Source organism: Ylistrum balloti, unplaced genomic scaffold (assembly GCF_031769215.1).
Source record: "Ylistrum balloti isolate Yb309-2 unplaced genomic scaffold, AGI_CSIRO_Ybal_v1 Utg370556, whole genome shotgun sequence".
Classification (NCBI taxonomy): Eukaryota; Metazoa; Mollusca; class Bivalvia; order Pectinida; family Pectinidae; genus Ylistrum; species Ylistrum balloti.
The window spans coordinates 525,043-537,133 of record NW_026782350.1 but is presented as its reverse complement, the minus strand read 5'-3'; the positions used below and the strand labels follow the sequence as shown (position 1 = coordinate 537,133).

At 36.0% G+C, this 12,091-nt stretch overlaps 1 protein-coding gene across 1 annotated transcript; it reads right to left on the bottom strand.

Moving 5' to 3' along the window:
* Window positions 1-1,071: 1,071 nt before the first annotated feature.
* LOC132556248 (uncharacterized) lies at window positions 1,072-5,324 on the bottom strand. Its single transcript, XM_060220633.1, has 4 exons — window positions 4,257-5,324; window positions 3,060-3,128; window positions 2,660-2,749; window positions 1,072-1,125 (listed from the first exon to the last, which is right to left on the bottom strand). The coding sequence occupies exons 1-4, from the start codon at window positions 5,322-5,324 to the stop codon at window positions 1,072-1,074; spliced, it is 1,281 nt and encodes a 426-aa protein (XP_060076616.1).
* Window positions 5,325-12,091: the final 6,767 nt, after the last annotated feature.

Sequence of the window (12,091 nt, the reverse complement as noted above, 5' to 3'; positions counted from 1 at the left end):
GCAAATCGATCTTGGTCTAATAAACGCTTGTCACAAATTGTCTTACTATTAGAACAATCTATATAATGATTCTGTGTCATTGAGAAGTTTTGTTCCGTAACATCCTACCTCTGTGTATAGCACTATGTAAATAACTTTGATGTTTGTACTAATAATGTATCAATCTATTTTTTTTTATCAAATAAGATGATAATTCATATTTCATTAGCTAAAATGAAACCATTTCAAAATGAAGAATAAATCGAGACAAAGAATAATCCTAAAAAATCCATCAGTGTAAACATTATCGCCATAATGGTTTTATGTTCGATCAAAACAAATGTGCAGTAATTGAGCCGACTTCCGGATTTTAGAATGACATAGTCTATGTATTACTATATATATAAAACACGTGGTCTATCATAAATTGATTAATATGGATTTCTTTGTCGGCGCATCAGACGATGGCCGTCCGTTTATAGCCCGTCCGTCTGTCGTCCGTGTTTTCTTAAGCAAATCTGACAAAGTGTCTGACGGATCATTCTCACAATTAATATGAAAGGCGCTCTTGTCCATACTTATGTACTATGGACTAATCGGAACACAAAATGGCCGACAGACGGCCATCTTGGATTTTAACAGCTATTTGTTGGTATCGCTGTGTCTTAACTAGTACTTGGTTAATTCTTAAAATTCATATGCAGCTAGTGATCTTAACTTTTGCATTGTTGATTTTGGGAAAGGAGGAAGGCTTTATTACGTCAGCGGTACGATACTAAAAATAACCCTGCACAGATAGTGGTATCCTTAAGTAGATCTATATTTTCGCCAGATTGTAAAAACCACAAACAGGCAAATCTTGTCGATAAATAAACTCAACATAGTTTGTCAACGATTTATTGACTTCGTCAACGAGAATAACAGTTACATGCTAGAAAAAATAAGATATCGTGAACACTGATAAATGAAATTTCGCAAAATCCTCTATAGTAACAAAAACTACAAGTGCTTTGGCTATAACAGTCACTATTTTCTGGGTTAGAGCGGACACTTGTTGTGCGGGTTCCCTTGTATTGTGAATAGGTATCAAAACTACTGCTGGAACTGCAGCAGTACAACAAAATAAGTGGCTAGGACACCGCCAATCTGTAATATAAAAATACATTTTATATAACCCCGCCAATCTGTAATATAAAAATACATTTTATATAACCCCGCCAATCTGTAATATAAAAATACATTTTATATAACCCCGCCAATCTGTAATATAAAAATACATTTTATATAACCCCGCCAATCTTTATACAGCCCCGCCAGTAATACATTTTATATAACCCCGCCAATCTTTATACAGCCCCGCCAGTAATACATTTTATATAACCCCGCCAATCTTTAATATAAAAATACATTTTATATAACCCCGCCAATCTGTAATATAAAAATACATTTTATAAAACCTCCGCCAATCTGTAATATAAAAATACATTTTATATAACCCCGCCAATCTGTAATATAAAAATACATTTTATATAACCTCCGCCAATCTGTAATATAAAAATACATTTTATAAAACCTCCGCCAATCTGTAATATAAAAATACATTTTATATAACCCCGCCAATCTGTAATATAAAAATACATTTTATATAACTCCGCCAATCTTTATACAGCCCCGTCAGTAACACATTTTATATAACCCCGCCAATCTGTAATATAAAAATACATTTTATAAAACCTCCGCCAATCTGTAATATAAAAATACATTTTATATAACCCCGCCAATCTGTAATATAAAAATACATTTTATAAAACCTCCGCCAATCTGTAATATAAAAATACATTTTATAAAACCTCCGCCAATCTGTAATATAAAAATACATTTTATATAACCCCGCCAATCTGTAATATAAAAATACATTTTATAAAACCTCCGCCAATCTGTAATATAAAAATACATTTTATATAACCCCGCCAATCTGTAATATAAAAATACATTTCATATAACCCCGCCAATCTGTAATATAAAAATACATTTTATATAACCCCGCCAATCTTTATACAGCCCCGCCAGTAATACATTTTATATAACCCCGCCAATCTTTATACAGCCCCACCAGTAATACATTTTATATAACTCCGCCAATCTTTATACAGCACCGCCAGTAATACATTTTGTATAACCCCGCCAATCTTTATACATTAATTTCATAATTTCCAAAAATGAAGAGGTTTTAATTTTCGTCATTTTATAAACAATATACCGTTTCGTGGGCATTATAAACCAGTGAGTAACTATGAATTCAGGGAAAATAACAACGCCACGAAAATGAATAATTACACAGAATATCCAACACATTATATTCCCACAAAACATAAGAACAGTGTATTATTAAAAATATCGTGGTTGAACTTATTTTATTTGGAAAGTGTAAACTAGACTGTTAAATCGTCGATCGCTCATTACAACGAGACACAGTAGTTTCAAGACTTGAAGTGAATACAGGTCAAATACTTCAGACTGACAACTTCACAGCAATAATTCTGCTTGAATAGTATTCACAAAACTAAAACAAGACTTATACTGAGTTTAACTTACCTGTATTAAACTAAAATAGGGTTTATAACGATTTTAATTTACCTGTATAGAAACTAAAACAAGATTTATCCCGATTTTAACTTACCTGTATAAAGGTGTGTTTATCCATCATGACTAACTTGAATGCCGATAACCCTATAGGAGCCCCGTTCAGCCTTTGTAGAAATACATTTACCTGTCAGTTAGAAAAAATAAAAGCAAATTATTATCCAAAATTGAAATTTAAAAAGACAGAAAATTGAATGCTTATAAAAAAATCAGCTAAGAATTAATTGAAACCCACTACAGGACAAGTCTTCATTAGAAAACACTCACCAGCAGGTTAGTCAACAATAATTTTCATTAAAAAACAGGTAAAAATGAATATTTAGTGTTTTTAAGAATACATTTAACAAGAAAGCATCTATTATCTCCTGATTTTACCAAGGAAGATACAATTCGAAAGAAACAAATCAAAACGTATTGATTTAAAGTTGTCTGCTTACCTGTACGGAGAAATCAGCTGTGACACCAGTCAGAGACATATTATAGATGGTGCGCAGAGGTTCGTGTGCCTAAACATAAGGTATAAGTAGTATGAGTGGTATTACCGACATTTTAAAATCATACCTCAAGTTGTGAAGATTTTAGAAAGCCAAAAATAAAATTAAAGAAAATAACATCAATTGAAATCAATCTCTCTTTAAGTATTTTACTTCAACATTTTTTTTAATATATCGGTACTTAAAAACGTCATAAATACATATAAAGACAAGGATATAGTTCTTTCACCAGATGTCTATCTCCCGATATCTTCTCCCGATATCTATCTCCCGATATCTTCTCCCGATATCTATCTCCAGATATCTATCTCCCTATATCTATCCATTAATCTATTGGTTAAAACTCTTAAATCAGAACTATTCAGTTAAAACACGAAGGTTTTTTTTTCGGAAAATGTGATTTAACACAGATAACAATGTCTTGATGATGTTGTTCGATGATTGTGTTCTTCTTACTCCAGCAACAAATCGTAATCAAGACTTGAGACCATTAAGGTTGTTTACTAGGTGCTTAAAGCAAGAGAGGAAATCCTAAAACAAAATTTTATTTTCTATTAACCTCATTTTCAAAGCAGCTTCTAGCGATTTCTATCATCGAAAATAGAGAAAAGCAGAGAAAAATAACGAAAAATAGCGAAAAATAACGAACAAAAATCAGCGAAAAATAACGAAGATTGGTGAAAAATCATGAAGATTACCGAAAAATAGCGAAAAATAACGAACAAAAATCAGCGAAAAATAACGAAGATTGGTGAAAAATCATGAAGATTACCGAAAAATAGCGGAAAATAACGAAGATAAGTGAAAAGTAACGAGAATCAGAGAAAATAAGTGATTAGTGAAAAATCACGAAGATTACCGAAAATTAGCGAAAATAACGAAGATAAGTGAAAAATAACGAAAACCAGCGACACATAGTACTCTGGGAATAGTAGTCTTCGTGTCATGTCTTGAGAAAGAATAATGAGAAATAGCAAAAATTAACATAAATTAGCGAACCTTCGTGAAAAGTAGTAACGATAGGTAGATCCCCTCTAAATAGTAGCCCCACAAATGCCTTGTGTAGATAAATATAAATAAATCATAATAAATATATTAATGAAAGTAAATAGCCTCCCAATTATAACAAAGGTAACATACCGAGTGGTTGATCATTCCCGTGGATATGGCGACAGCGCCCAGATTTGTCAGGACAGCCATCAACCAGAAGATGTGGGAGATAAGCTGTCCTGGATCCGACCGAATACTGTTGTACCAACAGATGTTGTACAGAAGCATCAAGGCGAGCAACATGGAGACAGTCAGGCTGAAGGCCACGTACAAACTGAAAGTGTCGTCTGCTACATCTATCATATCACACAGAGCATTGTGCTGCTTCCGGTATCTCTCCAGAAGATGATACACTTCCTGTGCTGGCTGAGATTTGAGTTTTTCGATCGTACGTACGAATTGTTTGAAGAGAAAATATAGAGTTAAAGAAAAAATCATTGTGGCAATGCACGTGAATATCCAAGTACACGAGAGAAATAAATGTATCACTAAATACAGAGCTTTAATTAGATTAGACATGGGATTAGTGTTTGTAAACGGGGCTATGAAATTGTCAAATATATTTGACGTATATAACATGTAACCCGCAAATACAACATTCCCAATATTGAAAAACCACCCCAACACCATACTAATCGATGTGATCTTTCCAACTTTAGAAACAACAGAAAAATTTTCTACCTCGTTTTCAAATCGGTCGTGATAAACGTTAAATAGTTCTAGTAGAAGTGTTAGTCTCTTAGGATCTTCCACCATTTTGTAACAAGCGTATCCATTAAGAATGCACAGTAGATACCAGAGGTGTACCATCAGTTTTGTGAGTAAATCGGGGCCGAAGGAAGAAATACTAAGATAGGTTGGGAAATACCGACAAGCGTTTACAATATACAGTACTAACATCGTTATGCGGTAGCATTTTAAACACTTTGACATCAATGTTCTGCTAGATACATGGCCAGCTTGAATTTTCCAGTGGTCAAATGTCCCACTTAAAGTCATGCACAAGAAAAGTGGCCGGAGAACTTGAGTCAGAGCATTTCTCTGGCTATCACGTGTGTCCTCAATGTCACGGTCAGTTTGGCGCCGTTGTAAATGATGAACCTGTGTCTTTGATCGTAAATTACGGAATGCCAATTTTGTCGCAATTCGATTTGTCATAATTGATAAAATTCGAAAGATAACATAAACAGGAATTATTATATTAAACGGAGGGTTTATATAAACCGGATTGGTTACATTAAACGGAAGTCTAGAAAACACATATACATACACTGAAATTTACATGCGTTGTCTACGATCAGCTTTGAACGCATATACTTTTTCTTGTCCACAGTTTAAAGTTCGACTGTAATATCGGTGCCGGAAATTTAATCATAAACATATTGCAACCAACACCAAGTTTATATTTTGAATCATCCCATGACAGTTAAAATTCGCAGGAATCGCTTGGAGTCTTCTTTCTTTGTCTTGTTTGTTTCTGTAAGTATAACGTATATACAATGCAATTGACTGAGTATATAATTCATTTAAGAAAAAAAACAATGAAATTATCTTTCGTAAAATAAATTAACACCAATGTTTGACTCCCCCGGGATAGGAGTGTCGTTCGTAAAAAAAGAGAGTATAATACTGACATAAGACATTTAGAAATGTTCCACAATTATTAGTTTCCTTGTGTAATAAAAATCAAAAGACGTATGTCATGTTACACAGTCGTTGATGAATTTTGACTGTTATTATAATGAATCTGTGTTTAAGGAGATGTTATTCACTCGTTAGTGTTTTGTACAATCTTATATCTTTCAAGTGAAAATCTGCAAACATTTTACAGGAAGTCGTGTGTCAATCTTTTGATAAGTGATTTAGTCAGCGATGTGTTATTACGATGCCGTCACTTAACAGTCGTCATAGCAATGTAGCCAGGGGGCGTGACGTCATTCATCGATAAAATTTATAGTACTACCATGCTGAAATATACTACCAATGGCTTCCAATAGGACACCCCACCGAGTCACATAACATTGATAACGGGCAATCGTTTCCTCCAAGTATAAGGGACAAGCATTAGTGCGGCTTATACAAAAGGAATTGTACAAAAGATACGAACGAGAAAATCACCCTTCAAGGATAAATATAGAACTGACACAGTAGAGTAAAACAATACAAATAATAAATAGATAGATAAATATTCAGCACCAAACAGTTATTTCCTTCTTCATGGACTTGTCACTGATACTAAGGATCTAAAGTGTTCACGCCTCAGAGGCGACTGAAGAAAAAAGGAATATTAACATCCAGGCAATCCCATAGCATGACCTAGAAGAATGAGAACAAACGACACGGACATGTAGCAGTGTAATTAGGGGAGGGTGAACCACAGGGACATGTAGGGAAGGGTGAACCACAGGGACATGTAGCAGTGTAATTAGGGGAGGGTGAACCACAGGGACATGTAGCAGTGTAATTAGGGGAGGGTGAACCACAGGGACATGTAGCAGTGTAATTAGGGGAGGGTGAACCACAGGGACATGCAGCAGTGTAATTAGGGGAGGGTGAACCACAGGGACATGTAGGGAAGGGTGAACCACAGGGACATGTAGCAGTGTAATTAGGGGAGGGTGAACCACAGGGACATGTAGCAGTGTAATTAGGGGAGGGTGAACCACAGGGACATGTAGCAGTGTAATTAGAGGAGGGTGAACCACAGGGACATGTAGCAGTGTAATTAGGGGAGGGTGAACCACAGGGACATGTAGCAGTGTAATTAGGGGAGGGTGAACCACAGGGACATGTAGAGGAGGGTGAACCACAGGGACATGTAGTAGTGTAATTAGGGGAGGGTGAACCACAGGGACATGTAGTAGTGTAATTAGGGGAGGGTGAACCACAGGGACATGTAGCAGTGTAATTAGGGGAGGGTGAACCACCACAGGGACATGTAGCAGTGTAATTAGGGGAGGGTGAACCACAGGGACATGTAGGGGAGGGTGAACCACAGGGACATGTAGCAGTGTAATTAGGGGAGGGTGAACCACAGGGACATGTAGGGGAGGGTGAACCACAGGGACATGTAGCAGTGTAATTAGGGGAGGGTGAACCACAGGGACATGTAGCAGTGTAATTAGGGGAGGGTGAACCACAGGGACATGTAGCAGTGTAATTAGGGGAGGGTGAACCACAGGGACATGTAGCAATGTAATTAGGGGAGGGTGAATCACAGGGACATGTAGCAGTGTAATTAGGGGCGGATGAACTACAGGGACATGTAGCTGTGTAATTAGGGGAGGGTGAACCACAGGGACATGTAGTAGTGTAATTAGGGGAGGGTGAACCACAGGGACATGTAGCAGTGTAATTAGGGGAGGGTGAACCACAGGGACATGTAGCAGTGTAATTAGGGGAGGGTGAACCACAGAGACATGTAGCAGTGTAATTCGGGGAGGGTGAACCACAGGGACATGTAGGGAAGGGTGAACCACAGGGACATGTAGCAGTGTAATTAGGGGAGGGTGAACCACAGGGACATGTAGCAGTGTAATTAGGGGAGGGTGAACCACAGGGACATGTAGGGAAGGGTGAACCACAGGGACATGTAGCAGTGTAATTCGGGGAGGGTGAACCACAGGGACATGTAGGGGAGGGTGAACCACAGGGACATGTAGGGGAGGGTGAATCACAGGGACATGTATAGTAGTGTAATTAGGGGAGGGTGAACCACAGGGACATGTAGGGGAGGGTGAACCACAGGGACATGTAGTAGTGTAATTAGGGGAGGGTGAACCACAGGGACATGTAGTAGTGTAATTAGGGGAGGGTGAACCACAGGGACATGTAGTGGAGGGTGAACCACAGGGACATGTAGTAGTGTAATTAGGGGAGGGTGAACCACAGGGACATGTAGTAGTGTAATTAGGGGAGGGTGAACCACAGGGACATGTAGCAGTGTAATTAGGGGAGGGTGAACCACAGAGACATGTAGCAGTGTAATTAGGGGAGGGTGAACCACAGAGACATGTAGCAGTGTAATTAGGGGAGGGTGAACCACAGGGACATGTAGGGGAGGGTGAACCACAGGGACATGTATAGTAGTGTAATTAGGGGAGGGTGAACCACAGGGACATGTTTCAGTGCAATAGAGGAGGAAGTCATTATGTGGTTTAGTAGCCATAAAAGAATCGGCGATATTCGACCAATTACTGTTTGACTTTTTACTTGTTTAGAACAAAAATAATCCCTAATTTATTACCTTGATCAATTCTACATATACAACAGACTGCTTGAACTAATTTTCGCCCTCTGTAAAAACAAATCAAGATGGACGATTCATTTATGTAACTATGAATGTACGTTGAAATACGGTGAAATAAGGCAAGTATCCAGTGAAAATAAAGTATTGCCAGGTGACATTTTCATATATCCGTATACATAATTCAAAGCGTAAGTCTAGGAATCAATGCAAGTTTGATCTCAGAATGAAATCAGCCGCCATTGTTGTTTTCATTTACGAAATAGGAACGAGGCAATTTCACTTTCAAAGGACGGATTTGATTGGTCGATTTTATCTACCACAAGCCTCGCCCCCTACAGACATTGTATCTGCCCATGTGGTTAAGATATAACAGGTAGTATTATACCCAAGATAAGAAGATGAGAACAGATTCATTGGACCGTGACATTGCAGTCGAATAATATGAGAAATTATTTAGATAGTATGATACCTCTGTAGCTAGATGATTTGATAGAAACCTAATTACGTTTACAGTCATATACCATTCTTTATTTATGACAGCTGAGAGGTAATTGCATGAGATTTTATCCGACGTTTTATCCGTGTGGAAAGTCCGTGTAATATTGGAACATACAATTAAAATATCGACCGCTGTCCTATATCAATAACACAAAAACAGTACTTATGATTACTGAAAGAATCAATGCATCATTGTCGCCGGCCAAAGATACTGTTTGCAAAATGGATGCGTCATCTCTCTATGGACGTAATAAAAAATAAACGAATAGAACAAACCAGGATGGTTACGATGTTTAGCAGTATTACGGTGTTCCTTTGTTCTCGAGGATTTAAATCGATTTATGAGTGCGTAACATAGGTAAACAACATTTTTTTAATGATTCGTTGAAAATAAACAAACAGCCAGGATGGATTGACGGTTTTGCAGTGTTACAGAATTACAGAAAAGAGTCGAATCGTTAATTGCTCCAGAATGTTCGTTCTTAATATGGAACAGAGACAAACAGCCTTTATCATATTGGTGATAAATGTTTAACAAATATTTACGTCTCTTTTATCAGAGTCTATTTTCCTTGTGAAACATGTATAAACAAAATTGGGAATATTATTATTTCACTGCTAAAATTTTTGTAGAGAAAGGACAGATTGAAAGATTTTTGACTTTTAATTTTGCCATTGACATTTGGGCCTTAACTTTACACGGTAATATATCGTGTTGTTTCCTAATTACGGACTAAAGTCGTTTTCTGCATGTCACATCACAACAACAATAATATCAATATTACTTCAGTACACATTATAAAATAGTCATGTGGTTGTCTTTCGTTTGTTCAGAAACAATATTATATTTCCACTTATTTGCCTATTAGATTTTCAAGATGTTTTTTTTTGTTAAAATACCGATTGACAGAAACAACGAAAATACCAACATTTTAACTTAATCATAATCCAAACTCAAATTCAGTAAAAATTGTGCAAAATATGAACAACAGAAAATAAAATCACACGAATAGTCCTGAAAAGATACAAGAAGAATGAAACCAGGTGTTCCGGAAGAGTAAGTGTCTTCTTGTAAATAAAGCTGTCCTATATTATAATGAGTAAATAAAGCTGTCCTATATTATAATGAGTAAGTAAAGCTGTCCTATATTATAATGAGTAAATAAAGCTGTCCTATATTATAATGATGAAATAAAGATTATAAACAAAGCTGTCCTTTATTATAATGAGTAAACAAAGCTGTCCTTTATTATAATGAGTAAATAAAGCTGTCTATATTATAATGAGTAATAAAGATGTCCTATATTATAATGATGAAATAAAGCTGTCCTTTATTATATAAATAAAGCTGTCCTATATTATAATGAGTAAATAAAACTGTCCTTTATTATAATGATGAAATAAAGCTCTCCTATATAAAACTATATTATAATGAGTAAATAAAGCTGTCCTATATTAAAGCTGTCCTATATTATATATTATAATGAGTAGATAAATATTATAATGCAAAGCTGTCCTATATTATAATGAGTAGATAAAGATGTCCTATATTATAATGAGTAAACAAAGCTGTCCTTTATTATAATGAGTAGACAAAGCTGTCCTATATTATAACGAGTCAAGCTCATTTCAAAATTCATAGTAACAGTGAGTAGATATTTACAATGAGTAAATATTACACTGATGGTTTAGATGACTCATTGGTGTGTTTTTTTTATGGTTTTACTACGCAGTCACGTGATCATTAACACACCTGACCACAGAATAACGTCAGAGGGGAAAGCAGTCCCTTAAGTAGAAACAAATATAAGACATTACTGGACGTAAATCTGAGACCCGGTAATGTTACAATATCTGATACTCAAAAAGAGTAGATCTACAACAAGCAATGGTTGTACTTTTTGATACTCAGAAACAGACCTTTAACAAGCAACCATTTTAACCGTCTGATACTCAAATATGTGTATCTAAAACGAGAAACATTTCACTGTCTGATACTCAAAAAAGTGTGTGTAAAGCGAGAAACATTTCACTGCCTGATACTCAAATAAGTGTGTCTAAAACGACAAACATTTAACTGCCTGATACTCAAATAAGTGTGTCTAAAACGAGAAACATTTAACTGCCTGATACTCAAATAAGTGTGTCTAAAACGAGAAACATTTAACTGCCTGATACTCAAATAAGTGTGTCTAAAACGACAAACATTTAACTGCCTGATACTCAAATAAGTGTGTCTAAAACGAGAAACATTTAACTGACTGATACTCAAAAGAATATGTAGCATTAGTTCTTATAAAATAATTTTCAAACATACCTGGGACGCTGAACCCGCCATTCATAGGTGATCGTCAATCTGGTTTATCCGTATCATGGTAATACACTCCCTCTTCACCTTAACTGTATAATGAAATCAGAATAACAGAGATGTTACAGTCACCACTGTGTCATCGGTATAGGATTCAAACATTCTACAGTATTGATTTTAATGTCCCCAAAGTGTCATTATATATATCACGGAATGTTAACAACGCTTCAAAATTCAGTGACACGTGAAGGTGGACAACGACAAATAATGTATTGTATTACCTAATTAATGGTAAAACAGAATTAAAAACGTCCGTGATGAAACGTCATACCCTATTATAACCCGTGAATACGTAACGTTAGTGTTCCAGATCTGAAACAGGTATTGGTGTATAAGATTCAAACATTCTATTGAATTTCAGTATCTCAACAGCGTCATTATATATCCTTGGTCAGGGAAAGGTCAAGATGCTTCATAATTTATAACACTGGATCTATTATTGACCTAGTTTCTGAAGTGTCCTCATAAATGACATATCTTTCATCAGATCAATTATCTAATAACATGATACTGTGGCCATGACATGATAATGACACTACGTGACGTCACTACGGCTTGTGGGAGTGGCTAGACTAGATGTACTTATGTGGCATTACGTGACGTCACTACGACCTGTGGGAATGACTAGACTTGATGTAATTATGTGGCATCACATAAAGTGGAGACAACATTATAAGTTACAGTTTAATGTGAAGCGCCTAAATATATCACAGCTGAAATTTAGGAAACATTTTAATGTGAAGTGCCTATATACATTTCAAGCTGAAATTTAGGAAACATTTTAATGTGAAGCGCCTATATACATTTCTA